This window comes from Pezoporus flaviventris, unplaced genomic scaffold (genome assembly GCF_033815535.1).
Source record: "Pezoporus flaviventris isolate CSIRO_AGI_PZ_B2104156 unplaced genomic scaffold, CSIRO_AGI_Pfla_v1 ptg000054l, whole genome shotgun sequence".
In the NCBI taxonomy this organism is placed as follows: domain Eukaryota; kingdom Metazoa; phylum Chordata; class Aves; order Psittaciformes; family Psittacidae; genus Pezoporus; species Pezoporus flaviventris.
Window position 1 is genome coordinate 9329543 of NW_026892602.1, and position 22146 is coordinate 9351688.

General features: G+C 44.3%; 2 protein-coding genes and 1 long non-coding RNA gene across 4 annotated transcripts in view; 1 reads left to right on the forward strand and 2 right to left on the reverse strand.

Annotated features, from left to right (window-relative positions):
- Nucleotides 1-706: 706 nt before the first annotated feature.
- On the forward strand, nucleotides 707-8046 carry CEBPG (CCAAT enhancer binding protein gamma). The gene is made up of 2 exons (XM_061469163.1): nucleotides 707-810; nucleotides 5886-8046. The coding sequence occupies exon 2, from the start codon at nucleotides 5995-5997 to the stop codon at nucleotides 6445-6447; it is 453 nt and encodes a 150-aa protein (XP_061325147.1). The 5' UTR covers nucleotides 707-810; nucleotides 5886-5994; the 3' UTR covers nucleotides 6448-8046.
- Nucleotides 7646-8934, reverse strand: LOC133277375 (uncharacterized). The gene is made up of 2 exons (XR_009746176.1): nucleotides 8373-8934; nucleotides 7646-8170 (listed from the first exon to the last, which is right to left on the reverse strand). It is a non-coding gene; the product is annotated as an uncharacterized LOC133277375 (long non-coding RNA).
- Nucleotides 8935-11409: 2475 nt separating this feature from the next.
- The window catches only part of PEPD (peptidase D), a 140476-nt gene continuing 129739 nt past the window's right edge, over nucleotides 11410-22146 (reverse strand). For both annotated transcript variants that reach the window (XM_061469165.1, XM_061469164.1), the window contains 2 exons: nucleotides 20639-20830; nucleotides 11410-12077 (listed from right to left, as the gene is read on the reverse strand). In XM_061469165.1, coding sequence (XP_061325149.1) covers nucleotides 11928-12077; nucleotides 20639-20830 — 342 coding nt within the window. In that variant the 3' untranslated portion in view covers nucleotides 11410-11927. The remainder of the gene's footprint in view (nucleotides 12078-20638; nucleotides 20831-22146) is intronic.

The window sequence follows — 22146 nt, forward strand, 5'->3', positions numbered from 1 at the left end:
GGGTTTAGCCTTTTCTTAATGTCTGAAAAGGAAAACTGAATGATAGTTTATGAAATCTAGGAATTTGCCACAATTTCTGCAGTGAACAGTTAGAAGTCTCATTTGGAGTCCTTAGAATTCCTTCCACCGTATCTCTCATCCACCCGCAGAGACAAACCACACAGCAGCTACACTGAGATGGAAATACTCAGCCAGGTGTTAATTAACAGCACAGGCCCAATTAACAGGTGCCAACGAGTACAGAAACACAACTCTGTTCTGGCCAATTCCGTGCCAGCTGCCGCCACGCATCACCCAGCTGGGGCCCGGCCTGGGGCACCCGCACGTGGGACGAGTCCCCCCAGTGCTGCCCTCGAGGGTAAGGGATCGGGAAACACAGGCTGCAGGCGCAGGGCAGCGGGGGGCCGTGGGGAGGTACCACCAGCCTCCTCCGCCAAGCCCCTCAACACCTCCTCCAGCGCCCTCCCCATGTCGGAGAGGGGAAGATGGCGCCCGCAGCGCCGCGGACGCCCGTGGCCCCTCAGCGCCTTTCCCTCCAGCGGGCGGCAGCGGGACGCGACTCCCGACGGGGCGGCGAGGGTGAGCCCTCTCCGTGCAGGGGTGCTGGGCCTGACTGGCAGCGCCGGCTGCCTATCGGTGCGGCTATTGCATCATCCCGGCGGCCGGCGCCGTGGCGATTGGCGAGGGGGCGGGCGGAGCGGGAGGTGTCGCAATCGCCGCTCTCCTGCGCGCCGCACGTTAAGGAAGGAGGCTCGGGCCCGGCCTGGCCCCTCCCGCCGCCTCCGCCACCGCCCGCTCGCGCCGCCATAGGTAAGCGCGGCCGTGCGGGGGGCGGCGGGCCGGGGCGCTGGGGTGGGGGGGGCCTGGGGGCCGCGTCGGGCCGGGCTGGCCCTCGGCCGTCTCCCTCCCTCCCTCCTCCCGCCGTGTCGCAGGGGCGCGCATGATGCAATCGGCGGGCGGCCCCGGCTCCCCTCCCCTCCCCTCCCCTTCCCTTCCCTTTCCTCCCCCGGTGAAGTCACGGCTTGGCAGCGCCGGGCACCCCTGCGCCCCGTGCGGCGGGGGAGGAGGAGCAGGAGCAGGAGCAGCGCGGCCGGGGACGGGCGGCCCCCGGGGAGGGCGGCGGCGCCGCCGCCACGGGCCCGCGGGAGAGGGGAGGAGCGGGCCCGGTGCCTGCGGTGAGTCCGGCCCGGGGGAGCGGGGCCGGCCCGACGCGGCCCCAGGTGCGTTTGACAGCGGGGCCGCGCCGTCGTCGCAGCTGTTGCCGAGTGCGCCCGGCCTGGGGGAAGGTCAGCGAGTGGCCGCCGGTGCCGACAGAACGCCGCGTTGTAAGGACTGGGACGCTGTAAGGGCGCTCAGTGGAGTTCTGAATGCCTTGACAAATCGCTGTGGTTCCCAACAGATTTTTACAGGTCGAGGCACAACTTTCAAAGCAGATCTAGCACAACGCCTGGTGTCGGTCTTAGCTCTGACATCTGGTGGGAAATAGCAGTCATTAAAACAAGGCGGTACAACCCTTAGCGATAGTGGTTGTAATGCCTCTTCAGAAAGCATGCAAATCTGTAATTTTAAAAACTCCTGGATTTAAGACATTAGTTCATCTTTAGGAATAGCTGCCCTCATTACAACTCAGGATCACATCTATACCTCCTTGCCTCCTGGTACCTGGAATTGTTTGTGGTTCTGTCATCGATGCTGCCAACCTGCAATTAAAATGCATAGTTCAGATGTTCTGAGCACATTTTTTTAAGGATGTTGGAGTGTATTTTTCTTTTAAGCTGTATGGAGAAAAACTCCAAGAAAAATACAGGAAGGCGGCTTTGTCAGTTACGGCAGCAGATGGTAGATTTCAACTACCCAGTCTCAAAGTTGTGTAGCCTTCAGTATGCGAGAGTTACCATCAGCTCTTACTAACTTGCCCGTGAGAGTGGGCAGAAAACCACACAGGAGTGGGTCCATCCAGTGTTGAGCCAGTATGGCTGGAGCTTTGTGCTGTTCTTTGTACAGGGTTATCTGGATTTAAAGTTAGATCCTGCTGGAGTATTCCTGCTGGAGTGGGAGACAAAGGAGGCCATCTATTGCTGTGCAGATTGGGACTGATTTTGCATTAGACAAGGCATCTAAGTGACTGTGCAATAAATAAATCTGACTCAAGATCAGAATCAACACAGTCACATCTCAGAAAAGAAGCAGAAAGAAGCATTTTGTGTTTTCCTTTTTCTGCCAAGTAAAAAAAAACCAACCTGATCTAAGTTAACAGGTTTTGTTACTTAGATCTTTTGCTTTTAACCAAAATAAACAGAAGTTTTCTGTTTTTTATTTTTGTTTGTTTTGGTTTTTTGTTTTTTTTTTGTGAAAGCAAAATAAAGGCCTTGATTTGCTTGGGAGATTCTGTGGTCACTGAGGAGTGCTGTCAGACAGTAAGAAACACTTACCTGCCTGAGAAAACACTTCTGAGTTACCAGCTATTATGTAGGCTGCAGTGGGTGGCCAGTTGGTGGCCCAAGGAGAAAACAAGGCAGTTCTAACTGGCCACTGGAAACACTACCATGTGCTGGGTGGAACCAGCCTGGGGCTGTTGCTGAGCTTTAGCTGATGAGCAGCTTTATGGGAACAAGATGCTGGGAGACTCAGTGGCTTTCCAAGCAGCTGCCTCCTGCTGTGCTGGGGCTGTTGTCCATTTACAGGAAACCAACCTGTGTGTGGGAGAGGAGCAGAGCAGCTGTGATAGTGTGACGGTGTCTGAGAAATGGAACTCTTGAGACCCATCTGCCTCCCTGCCCTCATGACACCTGTGTCCTTTACCCAACCCTTTGTGAGAACCCCCTTCATATGTCTTATACCTGCTGTTTTTAAATCTCCTTGCAGTATTCCTTGAAGGATGCCACATAGCACCTGCTGCTATCCAGGATATTCTTCCTTCTTGTCATTCTGTTGAAGAACTGACAGTTGATAATAGGGATCCAGCCTCCAAATAAGCAGGGGGAAAAAACAGTTCCAGGCCTCAGCTGTTACCACTCCTGGGTTATCTGTGATACAGTGCAGTTAGTGCTGCTTGCTTTGCATAAATGTTAGTTGGAACAGGACAGGTATCCATGTGTCATCTCTCCCAGGTAAGAGTTCTGATTGTCAAGCTAGATAAGAGTGTGTCTCACTTATTAAATGGTTACTTGATACAATATGGATCAGGTCCAGTGGGAAAGAATCAAGGGACATCTGTTCTAGCGGGGCTGGAATGCTTGCTTGAGAGATGTGACACTGGTTCATCTTCTCTGCTCGTACCTGTGTACTGCCCAACTGAAATACTCCATTAAAATTTGATTTAATGGAACAAACAATTTCCCCTTTGAATTACAGGGGAATATGATAGAGATCTGAAGGGACCATTAAAGCAATATTAAAGATTTCAGTAGTGTAGAGAGAAACAGCACATGGAACCTAGCGATGTGAAGAAACTTCCGCTGTAGTATCTCATGAAGCACATGAAACAGATCATGAAAATGGTATGGGTTCCTTAGCTGGGCTGTCCAGATGAAGTTACCAAGCACTGTAATCTGTTGAAATGGAGAGGACAGGAGAGTATACTGTCACTTTGAGAATCAGATGCTAAAAATCAGTGGAAAAATTAAGCTGTCATAGGCAGTCTAACAGAGCTATCTATATACTCTCTGAGGACTACAGAAATCCTGTATTTAAATCTGAGATAAAGCCAGTATATGCTTCAAGAAGAACATACACTTGCATTTTGACTAACAATATCTATGCAATCACCCATGCACAGCTACTACAACTGGCCTTGCCAGTCTGGTATATGCGCAGTGACATCTTGTTAGCTGTATATTCAGTTTAATTGCTGAATCAAATTGTTAATTTGATCAGAATCTAAGACTTTATGTAGTTTTCAAAAGTTGCTTTAAGAGTTGAAATCAGGAAAATACTAAATACAAAGGTTAGACAGGTATTTATATTTAGCTATGCAGATATCAAAAAGAGTTGATGGTCACTTTCTACTCTGAAATCCAAAAATGAAAAGATTTCCTGGTAGAAGCGATGTGGGCGTACTCATACATCACTTGTTCTAAGCCAGAAGACTTTGCAGTGAGAGAATGTTAGTTTTGAATAATATTCAAGCCAAACTTGCTAGGCTTTTCTGTGAATTTTACTGAATTACACAGCAGCTGCCTCTTGTTCTGGCTCCCTTAGTACAAACAAATTTGAAATTTATCTAGACAGAATTTTAACCTTTTTAATGCTACCGTAGGAGAAGGTAAACCAGCAGCTCGGACTGCTGAGAGAAACAAACAAGACCAGTAAACAGATGATGAACTTGAACCCGTGAGTTTAGAAAGACCAGTGACACACAGCAGTTTTCTTTACAAACACCTCACCACTTCAATTCATCAGGTAGACACAGGAGTGCAGTCATCTGTCTCTTGTGCTGTTACTGATGAAAGGCATAATCCCCGGATTGGATGCAGCTGTTAACATTGCTCACCACTAACTTCAACTGCCTGCTGTCCCAGCAGGTCCTCTTGAGGATGGGCAAGGAGGATGTTGAACACTAGTCATGTGATACTGCATGTGTGTGACAGAGCAGAGAGCTGCACTGCTGCAGTGGAATCCGATCTTGGAGTAGGATTGTTTCATACCAGTTAGATACTTTTCTTTAACATGATAAGAAATCAGCACTTGTTTGACTCATCACTGGAGCCATAGGTAGATAGATGTTTCAGGAATTTAGAAGAACCTTGTTGCCCTTCCCCTTTTCTCTCCCAGACTTCTCTCCTAGGCATTTAGGAGGTCATCCTGTGAGATGGGAAGTGAAGGGGAGCAGCTGTTGGCCTTGCCAGGGCCATGTCCTGGCAACAGCTGTGCTGGAGTCCTCCTTGTGCCACCAGTAGGGTCAGGAGCAGGCTGACTGCGGTAGCAGGAGAATGTGAGACAGGTGAGAGGGTGTCCCGCTTGTCAGGCCTGTTTGCTGGAAAGAAGAGTGAGCAAAAACTGGTGCAGGAGCTACAGCAGGGGAATATATTTCGTGGACAAGTCAGCTGCAGCTGCTGTCTTCCTATGGGTGGCAACAGTCCTCTGGCTTTGCAGTGTAGTGATTCTCACATTGCCATCACCCTATATTTCAGTGCCACTGGCTCGTTACAGTACTGTTAACAAGTTTAGCTTGTCTTACCTTGCTTGTGGTAAAGGGGATCCTTTAATGTCACTCAGTCACAGCCTTCACAGCACACTACCTTTTTGCATAGAGTGTTTTTTTCTACTTGGTTAAGATCTTAAAACAGTCATCAATGTGGACATCATCTTCAGGAGCAAGTGCTGTTAAGATGCTCGAGGGAAGGTGGACAGTCTGAGCACCCTCACTCCAGAGAAAAGAGACCAGGGAGGAATCTGTCTGTGTATACACCCAGAGGGATGGTCTGAAGAGGACAAAGATCAAGTAGTCCTGTTGGTCAAGAGTCAGGCTGTTAATAGGTTTAAACTGCAGAAGGAAAACTCCAGTCTGAAAATTAAGAAAATTATATAACTGGAGGAAAAGTTAGACAGTGGAACCTGTTGCCAAGACAGAGGTTGTGAAACTGGAGATATTCAAGGCTAGGCTAGACACCCATCCGTCAGGGATGGCTTTGGAATAACTGAGTAAAGCCAGTGAACAATACAAACAGCTTGACTAGATGACCCAGTAACAGTCCTTTCCAATCCAAATACATTCGAGAGGTTTCTGAAATGCAGTTGGCAGCTTGTCCACTTCCAGCACAGTTGTGATGTGTTATTCCCAGATGTACCATCAGTCCCTTATGCTAAAAGCTAGTGATGTATAAGGTTGTAGCTGAAGCCAGCACCTTTAAGAGCTTTTTTTTTGTTGTTGTTGTTCCTACTAGGTTCATCTTGCCCATAATCCATGTGAAGACCTGTTGGAAACACCTTCTAGAAACATAATCATATTCAGTCTCCTAATAATTCTGTTGTGTCCAAGAAGAGCCTGTCCAAATGAGCAAGACATCCCAACACAACACCAGTACAGATGCGAATGGAGTAAGCGTGATTCACACCCAAGCACACACCAGTGGTTTGCAGCAGGTTCCCCAGCTGGTGCCTGTTAGTCCTGGTGGTGGAGGTAAAGCTGTGCCTCCAAGCAAACAGGGAAAGAAAAATTCCTTTGTGGACAGGAACAGTGATGAGTATCGTAAGCGCAGAGAGCGAAACAACATGGCAGTGAAAAAGAGCCGGTTAAAAAGCAAGCAGAAAGCACAAGACACGCTGCAAAGGGTCAACCAGCTCAAAGAAGAAAATGAACGTTTAGAGGCAAAAATTAAGCTCCTGACCAAGGAGCTGAGCGTACTGAAAGACTTGTTCCTCGAGCACGCACACAGCCTTGCAGACAATGTGCAACCTGTTGGCACTGAAACCACCACAACAAATCCTGAAAACGATGGGCAGTAAACACTGTTGCAACATTATGAAATGAACTCTCGAGGTGCAGCTTGTCTGCAATGCCCATGCAGTAACCAGGCAAAAACTCCATTCTTTTACCTATCATTTTGTGGCGATTTTCTTCTTTTTAGGTTTAACACTGAAGGTTTGACACAATTAAACCAGAAACTGCTTATGGTATTCATTTTGAAGTAATTTTCTCCTTTAAAAGATGTATCTGATAAATGCAGATCTAAATTCATAGCCAACAAGGAGCTTAGTATTAGGGAAATAGCATTTTCACAGAAATGTTCACTTACCTTCTTATAGTTTGCATAATGGGAGGAATCCAGCAGGATGGTTCACTGTAGTATCCAGGAACTCATAATTGGATAAAATGTCTTTTAAATACCTTTAAGTAAGTGTATTTAGGACCTTTGTTTTCCCCATTACATATTACAGAACTGCAAAGGCCGTGGAGGGTGTTTGGTTTCCTACGTGGTGGACAACTTTAAATCTGTAAAGCAAGTCCTATAAAGCACCACTTGGTCTTTCCTGCCCTCTTATAGTTAATGGGGAGGGTGTGTACTAATAGTGAGCTGAGACGCTGATGTTTTCTAGAAAAATAGCACTATATTATGATGATATATACAGGCAGTTGGCTTCTAAATGGCAAGTGGGTCTGAAGCATCATGTATAAGAGGTAAAGCAGCAGTGTAACAAAGCCTAATTCTAAGCCTGTGTTCACATTGCTCACACACTGACTGGGGCCTTATGAGAACAAGATTCTGGTTTTCACAAAATGTCAAAATGCTACCAGAAAACTGTGCTCTGCAAAATTGCATTCTTGCTGGGGTGCAGGTATTGGGAAGAACAAAATGTGTGGCTTGGATAAGAAATGAAAGGGGTAAGATAGCATCTGTTCAGCCGGAATGGATCACTGCTTGTTGACATTCATCTCCACTTTCATAGCTGCTCAGATTTACAACTAAAATCTTGTATTTGGAGTGGTTTTAAAACTAAACGGCCCTAGTTTAAAGAACTGATTCAGTGGAATTCCTATAGCCATCATACAGTTGTGTGAAGGAGTATCTTCAGTCTTGTTTTATTTTCATAAAAGTTTTTCTATAGCAACTTTTTTAATGCTAGTGCTAGGTCTTTGCCATGATCCATAATGCAGTGGTATGTTCCATATTGAGGATCTGAAGAATACAGGTAAAGCAGGAACTTTGATGTAACCTTAATTTATTTTCATTTTAAAGTATTTCATTGATGGTATGGTTGTGTTACATTTAACCTGTGTGTCTGGCTAGTGGATTATTACACTGTCTTAATTTCCCTCCTACACTACCTTTTTCTAGAGATTATTTTGTAGGACGCTTGTTTGCCTTGTATCTGTACTTAGGAAGAGAATTTGGATATTATCTCCATAAAGATGCTGTTAGAAAACAAAACCTTGACAATTTTATTTTGAATTTAAACTTTTAATACATGTGGAAAACTTTTATGGATTGTTTGGTAGTCTTTTTACAAAGATACATTTGTTTGTTTGTTTGTTTGTTGTTTCTAGCTGCAGCTTAAGTAGGTAGGGCTGAAATATCAGAAGCTAATAAAACCCTTTTGCTTCAAGTGCTAGCCTCATTTTTCCTGTCCCTTTTGTATTTTCCTCAAATGCAGAGGTGCCTACCTCAAGCAGCTATCATTGAGAAATCAGTGCAACAGACTCCCTTTCTGTCTTCCACACAGGTTTTTACTGAATGGAAAGAATCAAAACCTTACTACACTTTTGGCTGAATTCCTGATTTAAAAACAATGCTAACAACACACCAAAAAAACAAAACCAAAAGAAATTTAAGACTGAAAATGTACTGCAATTAAAAGGGGGAGGAACAGAACACCAAAAACTACAAGGAAAAAGATGATGTGAAAGCACCTTATTTTAACTGTCTGCCTACTCTGATGTAAAGGCCAGGAGCTTGTCAGTTGTCAGTTGTCAGCTCTGTGAATTGGGATTACATGGCCTTGTTGACTGGCTGGTGTTGGATCTTCCCCTAATAACCACAACAGGGACTCCAAATGATTTCTTAAATATATTTGAGTAGGAGTAATAATCTTTCTGATGCTCTGGTGGGTGCCTTCTCCACCTGTTACTCCTGACAGCTCTGATTCCACTTCCTTCTTGTCTAAAATAAAACCACTGAGTTAGTTGAAAAGTCATTTGTTTGCACAGTGGCATTTCTGGCTTGGCAGTCTCCACGCTTGCTTTGATTGTCTAGGGAAGCGTGTAGGCTGTGTGCCGCATATCACTTTAATATGTGAAGTCAGGAACCCAAGATTATAACAAATTATTACATTAAATCTATACTCAGAGTTTGGTTGGAAGGAAAATGTCAGTCTACTATTCTAAGCTCTGCCTGCCAAAAAGGAGAGATTTAGATTAGCTATTAGGAAGAAATTCCTTGCTATGAAGGTGGTAAAACACTGGCAGAAGTTGGCCAAAGAAGCTGTGGCTGCCCCATCCCTGGCAGTGTTCAAGGCCAGCTTGGGCACAGGCGCTTGGAGTAACCTGGTCTAGTGGAAGGTGTCACTGACTGTGGCAGGGGGTTGGAACTAGATGAGCTATAAGGTCCTTTCCAACCCAAACCAGTCTATGAGACCAGTCTGTCTCAGACCTCTGAGAGGCAAAGGCAGAGGTGAGGCTTTCCAGCTCTGCCCCAGGGTGGAGCAGCCCAGGCTGTGTGACAGCAAAATGCCACTGCAAAACACAGAACACCCATGGCAGGTGACTTGGATGACTCCTTCCTAAAAACAAGAAAATTGCATCTACACAAGAAAATTTCATAGTAGGCCTATAACAGGTTTTCCTTTTTGACACTTTGTCACATTTGTCTTAACAGCTATAGTCTGTGACAGAATACAGTGCTTGTCACTAGAAGAAGGAGCACAATACATTTTACCAGGCAACATTCCCATTTTTTTGCTACTCTAGACTCCACCAGCACTAGGAGGATCTACCACTTTAATTATACCCTGCAGATAAATCCCAAGTGCATCCAACCCCAGGGAGCTGACACAGTTTAAACAGACGGGTTCAGGAGCACTCAGCCCTTTCTAAACACAGCAACTTGCTCAACATAACACACTGTTATTCTGGTGCCACTTTGAGTCTGTTTGCACCAAGGGGAAAAGCATTTGGGAAAACATAGCTAACAAACAGCCTAAAATATCCTAATGTAGTCAAAAAGAAAGTTTGCCACAACCTGTATTTCTCCCCCCCCCCCAATACAGTTAAAGTGTATTAAATACCACTTTGTCATTATTAAAAGGTTTAATTCCCTGCATCACAATCACACACACAATTTAGAAAAAAGTTCTAATTCACTTTTTTCTTAAGTGGATAAAAATTATCATAATTACAGAACAGACTTCTGGAAGGAAGGATGAAATTCATATTCACCAAGTTCACGGGCCTGATAATGAAGGAAAATGGGAGACAGTGCACCGTCCCAGCCCAAAACGCACCCATGTTTCAGGCAAGCAAACAACAGAGCAGCTGGTTGCGTGAGCAAGTGCTCTCCCCACAACTCACTCATGGCAGGGTTTGTTCACTGGTACATGTTGAAGCAGAACCAGTTCTGCCTCCTGCAGCATCCCAGATTGCTCGACCTGTTCTGCAACAGCAGAGGCCAATATTTGCCAAGATTAATCACAGGCAGGGAAAGGCCTATTAACTAGACTGGGGTTACAGCTTAGTTGAAACAATTCCAAAACTCCTTTTTTTTTTTTTTCTTTTAAATCTCTGAGGTGTTACTTGGAAATTGAACCCAAGCAACAGCAGGTTTCAGAGTGCCCAAAGCAGTGAGTGATCCCATGGGTGTGTTCAGAGCAGGAAAACACTTGGAAGAGGGCTGAGGCCACGAGCACTGTCTTGCACTGGAAAAAGCTCCCCAGTTTTAGGGGCAGACAACTCTGAAGCAGTGCTAGTGTAGTTTCTACGTTTGTGAATCTGCAAAGCTATCAAAGCAAAGCCTGATGTCCTCTGCACAAGTACTACATTTCAGAGGCATGACACCTGATCACAGAAGGAAGCATTAGTGCAGTTGCAAATACGAGCTACAGATCCCACACCCTCCCCTTCTTGCCCCTTCTCCTTCACAATCAAGACCTCCTGCACTTACCTCTTACAAACCAGTGCCCAGCAACCTTTAAAAAAAATGTAAATGGACTCATTTGTTAATAAAGTGACATGTGAGCAACAGAACTGCAACACCGAGGTAATCAAGTCAACCTTCACAATGGGAAAACTCTCATCGGGCAAGTGGTATGACCCTGAAAGCCCCCGACATCCTGTTGTGATTTCAGTCCCCCCTTGCATGGCAGACAGACGTTCTGAAGCAGCTTTGCACTCAAACTGGGCAACAGAGCCTGAAGACCGGAGTCTGATGTGTTCATAAAGTGACCAAGATTATTTTTATGTAGTTACAGCAACTAGTGCTGTTTTATGATGCAAGAAATGTATTTATTCTCCTGCAGGCTGATGAACACCTACAGTAAAGAAAGGTCCCTTTGGGTAATTTAAACCTTGCATGAATGGAAATTCAAGTTATGATCTTTATTACTATATTTGTGGTGTATCCAAATAAAGCTGACGTGATTTCATTGTGAGCCGGCTAACACTGGATAGTTAAAAATACCATTCTGCACAGCATATGCTGATGAATGACCATGAGCCCTGCAGCAAAGATTCTCCCTTCTTGTTATTTCTAAGGCTTGTCAATACCACAGCAATCAACATTTTTAAGGAACAAACAGATGGACAAATCTAATAAGCACTGGGCTGCGTGTTAAGGATCAGTACGCCCACTACCCAGAGCAGACAGATCTAGCTAACGACGGGTCAAAGTTTCCAGAGCACAAATTGGTAGAAAGGTCAGATAAAGAAGCAGGAACTGGAGCAGAAGAGCATAATGATCACGAAGTTGTGAGCATAGATGATGCCAAGGGTAATTTTAATAAAAATTTGATTCTGTGTACTCCATTGACACTGAAACAAGATCTGTAAGAAAAATGTGTCATGTTCACTGAGAACAGCTGTTTTTTCTTCTATGATTTTCACAGTACCTGGGATGAAGTTCAAAAAAGGACTTAGATTGTTACAACTGCTGACAGCATTCAGATAATTAGAGTCCAAATCACCGAAATTCAGATTTAATCGCAAGATATGGCTGAGCTGGGATCTGACAGAAATATAAGTCCCACTGTTAATGCAGTAGGGTTATTCAGGTAGTACTTGGCAATGTAAACTGCTGATGGGAAGCAGCAGTATTTTGAATTACTTGGATATCAAGTGCTGAAGCCTTCTACCTTCATTTTTAATGAATGGATCATTCCAGCTAATAGCCTGCCTACCTCTCTTGCTATTAAGAATTTGGTGTGTTTTACTGTATATGCTGCAGCATTAAATCAGAATGATGAGTGATTAGCTTAGACAGTAACTATCATCCTCAAGTTTACTGCTTTTGGTTGGAGAGGCACTCAAATGACTTGGCACTGCTTTGGCCTTCTGCCATGAAAGCCTCTATTTCTTCAATAGTACGTGGGACACAGGTTAGCAGCTCCATTCCACTGGCTGTCACTGCAATGTCATCCTCGATCCGGACCTGTTACAGAGAACACACAGTTACCAAGGTGTTCCAGCTGGGGAAAAGAAGCAGATCAGGCACCAGTGAGAGCACAAGGCAAGTTTCAGCCGGTGGACGCAACAGCAGGCAGAGCAATACTGGAATTGTCCATCACCACCAGCACCTCTGGCACAGAGCATCCAATCCCCCTTGGGCCATCGGCTCCTGCCATCCTCCTGGAATCACACAAGCCCCACGGTGACCCCCAGCAGAGCACCCGCACCAGAGATGACAGCCCTGCAGGTGACTCAGGTGGTGCCTCTGCTATGTTGGGTGCACCAGGAACAGGCTGAGTGAGATGCTGCACCAGTGAGCTCATGGTGCCTAATTACATAGGGCCAGTAATTCCAACCCCCTGACACTGGGAGCAGCAAAAGGAACATTCTCCCCTAAACTTGCCTCCAACCTTGCTAGTGCATGGCTTGCAAGGGACAGGCTCAACAGCAGCACCTCCTGATGCCAAAGTGCCTGTTCTCGAAGCAGTCCTGCTGCTGAGCTGCGGTATGCGTTCTTTGCACTTTAACATCACATTCTCTTGTCTCTAAACACAATAAACTTTCAAAGAAGGAACTGCAACATGAAGTATCTTGCAGCTGATATTCGAAACACTGAATTCTGAGCTGACATAAAAGTCCTAAGCATGTCAGACATTCCTTTTAAAATACAATCACTACATTTGAACTCATGCAAGGAAAAAGCAGATCCTCTCAGCTTTCCAGCTCTTGTTCTGTTAAAATGAAAAGTATGCTCCATTTCTGTTTGACTCTAATCTCTTCTTACCAGTAAATATGCCTACACAGTCATTTCCCATTATCTTATCAGAAAAATGTTAGTAAGTCACTAAGCTGCAATAAAAGCAATTTTAGTAAGGTGTAAATCCAAGAGAACACAAACTCTGGGTACTCCCACCTTACAGTTGCTTTAATTGTTTCTGACCTCTTGACATTTTCAACTAAAAATAAAGCTGGTTAACATTTGTACTTCTGATTGCAAAATAATCCATTTGTTCAAACAAAATGAGTCATCCAGTCCTTATTAATCTGTTTAATGATGTCTTTGCCAGATTGTTTCTTTTACTTGGTATCAAGTTAAGGGTATTATAAAGCAGAATTAAATAAACAAACTCCACTGAGTTTGCACATTTGATTTGGACAGCTGTAAATTTGAAAGCTGCAAGGCTCTTTACACTTCGTGTGCCTGAAAGGCTGGTGCCTTGCTGCAGAAGAGGAAATCAGCAACACATTGTATGATTTTATGCACTTGAACAGATTTTACCAGGGTGCGTTTTTTCAGTCATTGCTTAATATTTGGCCAACTTAGGAAAAAATAACCTAAGGATTCAGCAAGATCGTCACATCGCATCTAAAAGTGAACTATGTTCTCTGCCTCACAACAGCCCCAGCATCTGGCCTGCCAGGTCTTGAGCCTAGGCACAGCCTGCCAAAAACCAGATGGTACGAGGCGAGCCCTGCAAAAGTACCAGAATCCAGGGGACAGATCTGGTATCACGGTAAAAGCCAAAGCATTATGTTGGGAAGCATACCAGTGTAAACGGAGCTGGTCACCATGTTGATGTGGAAAGTAATAATGTTAGTGCAAATGTAAGTCTGAAAGCAGAGGGAAGGCCAGCCAGACCTAGAGCTGACTGCCTAAGGAGAGAGCCTCTTCCGAAGAACTGGCTTCACAAACCTTCACCTGCTTGAGCTCTACCTCTTTAGTGTATTTGCTAGAGAATTGCACAGTTCTATGAAAATAGAATTGCACAGTTTATCTGCTTACCAGGTAAGATTAGCAAAAGAATTAAAAAAATGTTGGTGTTTTCTAGTTCAGTGTTTCATGCCTTCACCGATACCTCAGCACTCTTTGAAAAGACTTGAAAGCACAGCAGATGAAAGCCAGACTAAAGGGGAGGAGGAAAAACAAGTGGGATGAGGTCTCTGTCACTGCTGCATGCTATTCAAATCACAAGAGAAAATCAGTAAGGAAAAGGTGGTGAAAAAATGGAGCTAGAATGATGAAAGAAGCCAGAGGAATGAAGATACAGTGAGGTGAGACAAGACTGACAAATAAAGGATAAAGAGACATGGGGCTGGCTGGAGAGTCCAGGAAGGGAGATCCTGGTGGAGGTGAGAAGCCAGACACCCTAATGAGGAAAGTGCAGGGGTGCTTGCGCCACCTAAGGCAGGGAACTGAGAATTATCAAATGGGAGATGATGGGGAAACCCATCAGTCTGGAGTGCCACACACAGCAACCCACTGTTTAGGAGAAATACTTTTACTAGGTTTTATAATCACAGTCATAGAATTATAGAATGGTTTGGGTTGGAAAGGACCTTAAAATCATATAGTTCCAACCCCCCTGCCATGGGCAGGGATGCTTCATCCTAGACTATGTTGCCCAAGGCTCTGTCCAACCTGGCCTTGAACACTGCCAGGGATGGAGCATTTATCACTTCCTCAGGCACCCTGTTCCAGTGCCTCACCACCCTCACAGTAAAGAACTTCTTCCTTATATCTAATCTAAACTTCCCCTGCTTCAGTTTAAACCCATTTCCCCTTGTCCTATTGCTACAGTCCGTAATGAAGAGTCCCTCTCTGGCATCCTTACAGGTCCCTTTCAGGTCTCTTAAGAGGTCTCCATGCAGTCTTCTCCAAATCAAGGTACAGATGGTGGATTGTTGTGAAAAGCAGGAGAGCCAGCACTGTTGCATCAGCCTGCTCACCATCAGCAACTCCAAATGGTCTGTGGGACATAGCCCCACTGCTCCCTTGGGGCCTCACTCATCATCATTCCTAGGAAAGCTCCAGCTCCTTCTCCATGATCTAACTATTTCTCTGCCTGGATGAATCTCACTTGAAATGGGTGCTTGCTATTATGGAGAATACAGACTTACCACTCTCAGTGGTATTTTTCCTGCACCTAAAATCAAAACAAATGCAAGAGGAACACAGGTTCTCAAGGGGAAGGAAATTTTTTCATTTGCTCTTTTCCTTCACACCCTCCATATTTAACCCTGAGCTTAAACTCAGCAGCAGCAAGAAGCAGCTTCAGAGGACCTGCAAAACCTTCCCTACAGGAGAGCCCAGCATTTGGTCTTGTCTTCTGTCCAAATGGACAAAAGATGCTGGATCTGCCTGGCAAGGCTCACTGGCTTGGGACTGCTTTTCCCAGTAGGGGACAGTGGTTATGAAACTTGCTCTCAGAGCTGTCCCTGTTTGCAGGCTCTTTATTCAATAGTGCTGCTTATTTCAGGGCTACAGAGCAGTTTGGAATCAGACACAGCTTAAACGAACAGAAAAACGAGGTGGGAGGGTTGCTGAACCCGCAGCTTTCAGGGTGCTCTGCAAATACCCCAAGCGAGGCTTTGCATTTTTGGTGTGAAATGGCATCCTTCAAAAAGCACTCCTGCAAAGGTGAAGTGGCCAGGACTGACAGGACTGTCTCTAAAATACCTTTTCTTATTAAGGGTAATGGCACGATCTGTCTAGATAGACCTGACTGCACAACTGCCTAATGCCAGGCACAAACCATCATGTGGCTCAACACAATGGACCCAATTCTATCCTAAAGCAGGGCTGTGTGGCCATAGCCTAGCACAGCACAGGAGTTAAAACACCAGGGCTGCTGTCAGCTATATATATAGCCTCGCACTTTGTCCTGACTTACTGATACAGTCATGCTCCCCAGAGCCTCCTGTGTTATCTTCCAAGAGAAGGGGGTTGTAGCACTCATTCATTTCTTCTGGATGATGATTTATATATAAAAGGTTTTTGAGAATCAAGAAACAATTTTGGCCAATTAAACAGTCCAGATTTGCAGATGACAGATCCCAGATGTGATTAAAAAAGACCACTGGTGGCATGTCTCCTTTTTTGTGAATCTATTGAGCATTTGTTTGATTATGACTGTGGAAAGCAGAAATACTATTGCTGCAAGATCTCAGACCAGGAGAATTGCCTGGGAAATGATGACAGGACATGGGCTACACATGCTACCCCACGAAGTAAATTAGTACACATGCTTTTTTCATCCAAAGGATCCACAGGTTTGGTTTTAAAGCTGGTATCCTAAAGAGGCAGATGCATGGAACCAAGAGGGCTTATTTCGACTCAGCCACTAACTCACCAATAATTTTTAATAGAGCAAACTTTGCATAAACAGAGCTTGACTTCTGTATTTCAGGGGGACAGTTAGCAACAGAGCTGCCTTTATGTCACACACAGGGACAGGCAGGTTCCTTGCAGGGTTGGAGAAGGTACTGCTACCATGTTACGCAAAGCGGCAACACCAAGATATTTTCTGTAGAGGCTAATAGGCTCTGTGCTACACAGTGACTCTATCTCATCCCATGCTGCTAGTCTTCCTCTTCTTATTCGCAAGCAAGTCCGCATGTCATGCACATTTTATTTTAAAGGTCCACATATAAACATTTTATAAAAGAGGACCAAGATTACTAGGGTGAGGCCATGCATTTTATTAGATCAACTGATATGTCTGGAAAAAGCAGCTTCAGGCACACAATCCCTTCATCCATGCTCAAAAAGAAGCGATAAACTACAAGCTAAATACAGGTTAGAAACAACTGCTCTTACTTTAACCTTATTATGTTAACTAGAAAACTTAAGAGAAAAGGGTTAAAGAAGGTTTATAAGCAACTAGTCGCTGGTTTTGGGTGGCCTGCAACTATCGCTGCTCTTACAAGGACTTTACAGAAAGATACATATTTTATAATGAAACGACTTTTCTATGAAAATTTCTCCAAAAATGCTGTGTAGCATTATTACTGATGCATAATATGAAATATTGAAAAAGATGAGCATAATGTTTATTGTGTAGTAAACTATTTAATTCCACAACACACATTCACAACAAACCCAGAAGCAGAGCTCAGACTTCTGAAAAATCAAAATCAGGACAGACACAACTGCAAGCCTCTGTGAACCAAAGGTAGCAGTAATTAAATACCCTGCTTTTTATTTGGTTTAACATTTGTTCCTGAGTACGTGAAATACTATTGTTTTGAAAAATATCATAATATTAGCAGATCTTCAAGGTTCTGTGCTTTGCAAATCTATTTAACTTTTAAATGAGAAAAATCTGCAAATAAAAGTAATGTATTTTAACGTTTAGCTGTCTTTCAGCATTTTCTCTACGTTACATAGAGTTTTCACATATTAAGTTTAGTGCCAGTTCTAACAAATCCTAGGGAAAAATAAAGCCTGAACAGAGACTGAATATTTAAGGTCAAAAAGAGATTGAATGGTTTTACTGGGTCTTTGAGAAAATATTCCATGAATCAGTAATCAGCTTATGAAGAATGGAAATATCAAACCCTAAAGGACAACATTTGGAGTCAGTCTTTCCCCTTCCCTGAGGAATCGTCTGCTTTTCTGAGTCGTATGTGCAACTGTCTACACATACCTCTATTTGCACATCTATGTTTATTTATGAAAGCAGCGCGGGCGAAGTCCAGGCAGAGCAGAGATACCCTGGGACAGGCACTGCGCCAGCATCTGATGGCAGCCCTTGCCCCACAGAATTTCTGACCTCAGTAAACTGGACCTTAGTTTTGCAGATAGAGATCTGCAGTACATGTGACTGTGGCTTCCCAAAACTGGCCAAGGAAGCTTGTGCGGGACTGAACTCAATGGCTGTCAAGCGAAGACCTTAGGGCTTCAGACAGGGCAGCCCGTGCTCTCAGAAGCAGATCCCCTAACAAAATGTTTTCCCTCCCTCCTAAGGGATCTGTATTTGGCTCTTGTGCACTACAAGCCCAAATCACAAGGTCCCTCAGCAGCAGTTACAGATGTCTGTGTCACAGGGATAATGGAAGGACAAGCTGCTGATGGACACATTCTGAGCATGCACAGGAGCTGTGCCAGCACTGCCAGCACACACCTTGCATGCCAGCAGCAATATGGGACAGGTGAAGGAAAACCTTGTCTTTTCTTGCTCTTGCTGTTTTTACAATTTCTTTATGGTTAACACCAGGCAGCATGACTTACAATAAATGGCCACTGTCTTGCCCTTTTTGGCACAGCAAAAGACCTTCTCAATGCAGAGACTTGTCATAGTCAAGAAAATTATCCAAAGCTCCAAAAAGACATGAATTTGAGGTGAATTCATTAAAATCCACAAATCCCCTGCGTGGACAGTCTTGCTAAGAATTACAGGGGTATTACTCTGGTTAATGTAAGTTCATTTTTGAAGTGAATTAAACTAAACCAAATTAAAAACATTTTAATTAGTGCTGAGCTCTGCTGAGGGAAATGGACTACTTATTTCCTTTTGCAGAACACATTTTTCTTTTAAACTTCAAGGAAGACTGGACTGGCTGTAGTGAGCTCTTCAACTACAACTGACACCAAGAGTAACCCCTGCAGTATTCGTATTTGTCAGTGAAAATACTGAGCTTCACATGATCTTTTTTGATCATATAGAAAGTTTCCTGACATGCTTTTGAGAAAATACTTATTCTGCATAAACTAGAATGAACCAGCATGTAGATAACTGAGCATGCTACACAGCATGAATTGCATCTTTTATTTATGCAGAATCAAGTCAGAATTGTTAAGATGGAAAAAATAATTTTGATTGCATTATAATTCAGCTTCTGTGTAGAATCCAGAAATACTCAGATGTACTTCAGTCTCAGATTTTATTTCCATTCTTTTGCTGCACAAAAAAAAGTGACAACATCTGGCTCAGGGTATGTGTTTATTATTATTTTTTTCTCTCTAAATAAAATGTATTGTTCACAGGGGGATCAGAGATTTAGAATTTTGCTCAATCGTTTTTGGGCAGCTCCCCCTCTTAGCAAAGTTTGTTGGCTGGCTCTCCTTAGAAGTCATCATTACAGGAAGTTAAGCAAAAAAAACAGGGAAGAAAGTTAGATTTGCTTGAAATCTCTGGAACAAAAGTGCCTGATCCAGCAAGTTATTACCAAGGTAGAGATCCTATGCTGTCACTCCTGTTCCACGCAAACATGTGCATGTCTGAAGCTCCAGAGCTGGAGTGGGCAATCATGGCAAGTCATGGAAAAATGCGGGCTTTGCTGAGCATTTCTAGAGAAAGCTCACCAGGAACCAATTCAACTGCTCAAAAACTCCCACAGAGTGTTTACAAGGAAAGCAAAGATAACCTGTTCTTGTTGCGGTGTCAAGCTACACAAGTGCATCACAGTGTTCCCTTAAAATATGATTCAAGCGTGCGGTGCCATATATGACGTGCTCAGTCAGAAAATGCACAGTTAGCTGCCTTTCATGCACCAGTCTTTCTGCTGGCTGACTGGCAAGTCTTGATAAAGAAACAACAGAGAGACAGATAATGTCGCAAACCTCAGCAGTGAATTACATACCAGGGAGGGTAAAGTCCCATGTCTCTCGATAAGGCTGTGCACACATCAGATAGGGAGCCTCCACAGATGGCTGCCCAGGAGCCCAGCTGGCTTACACCACTGGTGATGGCACACACAACTTTTCTGTCGGACTTGGTGATTCAAAGCCAGCTCAGACCAAAAGCATTACAGTAATTACCCTCTCATGGCTGGTGTACAGTTATAAATTAGTCAATGGCAGCAGCAGACAATTACTAATGAATGATTTTTCATACCAGAGAATCACTGCCATTGCCAGTGATTGTTAGCTTTGTTGAGACTTGGCAGAAAAGTCATGAGGAGGACGGGGCACTGCAGCTGTCTGCTCTATCTTCTCTGTGCATGAATATGGAAGCCCGGAGAACAATACGGTACTCTTCAAATGCTTGCTCCACTAAAATGAAAATCCACTGGAAGCCACTGCAACTGCTAAACTCTTTGCGAGGGCAGTGACTTTGAATGGGACATGTGCCCTGGAGAGCATGGAGAAACAAGGCCCCTCTACTTGCACAGCAACTGCCGGTGTGGGAATGATCACCCACATCACAGCTACCTCCCAGGGCAGCCAACCTTCATGCTGCTAACCAAGCCTGCAACACTACACACCTGGAGCATGGGTGCTCAATGAAGACCACCAACCATTCCTTTGAAAAACAGGGTAGGCTTTACATGCATAAGATTCTGGCATTAACCCAGGAAGAGCAATTATTGCTATTTTTCTGTATTGCCTCCTTGACTTACACAGCATCAGGGTCTTCTTGCCCTCAGAGGGAGCACCAAACTGGACTGCTATAAAGGAAGCTAACTCTGGACCTCAGATCTCAGTCTCGTATTTCATAACATGTACATATTTCACACATTTGAGAAAAAACCCACCTGGCAAATCAGTGTATAGTGCTGACAAGAGGGTATTTTGATCAATGGAAAAATATGGGTCTATTCCATATTTTTTATTAATTGGATATCACAAGTACAAAAACGCATTTAAAAATAACAACCCCTCCCATAGTTTGTCTGCAGGGTCAAATGGCCCAAGGTGCTTCTTCAGGAACAGCCCTATGTAAAATACATTACAACTTCCAAAAGATTTCTTCTCAAGTACATAATAAGGGTGAACAAACAGAAAACCAATTTCAGAAAAACATTTGGTTAACAATTACTCACCCCACCAAATCCTCTAAAACGCTGCAGGACATCACTGTTGATGAAACAGGACTGTGCAGGATCACGGAGGGCTTGGTCCAAGAGGTGGTCTATGAAGTAGATGCCTGGCTCGATGGTCAGCACCATGCCCTGTTCCAGGCTGCGGGCGGTGCGCAGGCTCCTGAGCCCTGGCAGGTCAATGCGCTCCACACCCTGCGGAACAAACAGCGGTTCCAACAGACAGAAGGGCAATCTGTGGCTGACCTTTTATCAAGGCCCTCCTATGCTGACTGCTCCATCAGACTCCCAAAATACAAAAAATAATAGGGAAACAGAGGACCGAAACTGTGCTATGTCGTTACCTCTCATCAGTCCCTCACTCAGCATTCACATAGAGCAATGACCAGCTTTCAGTTCAACACCTAAACTCTTTTCTGCGCCACAGAAATCCTGGCTTTGGATATGCTTGGTATGGTTATTCTCTACCTTGGGAGAAGTACTTCGCCACGGAAAAAAGTAATTACTTGCACTATTTCTTTCTGTACCTTCCCTTGCAACGTACAATACTCTAAGCAACGTGCAAATCTTAAAATTCAGCCCCCTCCACGTCATGGCTGAAATAGCTGAACTATGCAGCAGAGAACAGTTTCTCCAAGGATATGCAAATGCTTATTCTCACTGAATGTTATTAAAATTACACATTTATGATCTTGATTCAGGAGCAATGAGTCTGCACATGACCTCATAAAAGTAGCCCATTTAAAACTAAACTTTTGTCATATTCAGACTTTCAGGCAACATGGTGCTGACTGATATTATTAAAAACTAAGTCAAAACAAGTCCTGACTAGTAAAACATGCTCTTCTTCCCAAAAGCTGGTAAAGTAAAATGATATATGGGGACGTGCTTAGTCAAGGAATTAGGAACACTGCAAAGACTAGTTCAGGATACTAATTTTCTTCCCCCAAATGTGCCAAGTATTGCAACATCGGAATAAATATATCTCAATCCCATTAGCTTTTTGAAAATTCTTTGCAACTGTAGCAAAATTTCATCAATAAAATCTCATGATGACCAGTAAATAGCTCACAGGCTCACTAGCTTGCAAATATGCACACATGCTTTGCTCACAACAACTTTTCCACTTCAGCCAGTAAGTCAGAGGTTAACAAGTCTGCAAGACCAAGGCATTATTCATCTGGTCTCCATGTAGCTTTCCCAAATCTTGCTTCTGGCCAAAGTCACGGTAATTTTCCTTGCCGGCTGAAGCTTTCAGCATCGCTTGCAGCATGTCTGGTATCACGAGAATGAAACCTCCCCTTCTCCAGGACAAGGCACACTGCCAGCACTACCCTGTGTGCTGGGGCAGTATGTCCTGACACAGCTGTGCACCCAGGTTCCTGCCATAGCAATGCACGGGGCAGAGGGGAGGGAGGCAGAAGCATACCCTGCAGATAGCCACATTTTCATCTCACTGGATCATTCCCTCTTCACAGCAGATACAGGCCCACAGTACTGTTTGCTTTTGA

What these genes read in the sequence shown, in the direction of transcription:
- CEBPG (XM_061469163.1), top strand. Translation starts at nt 5,995, where the DNA reads ATGAGCAAGACATCCCAACACAACACCAGTACAGATGCGAATGGAGTA.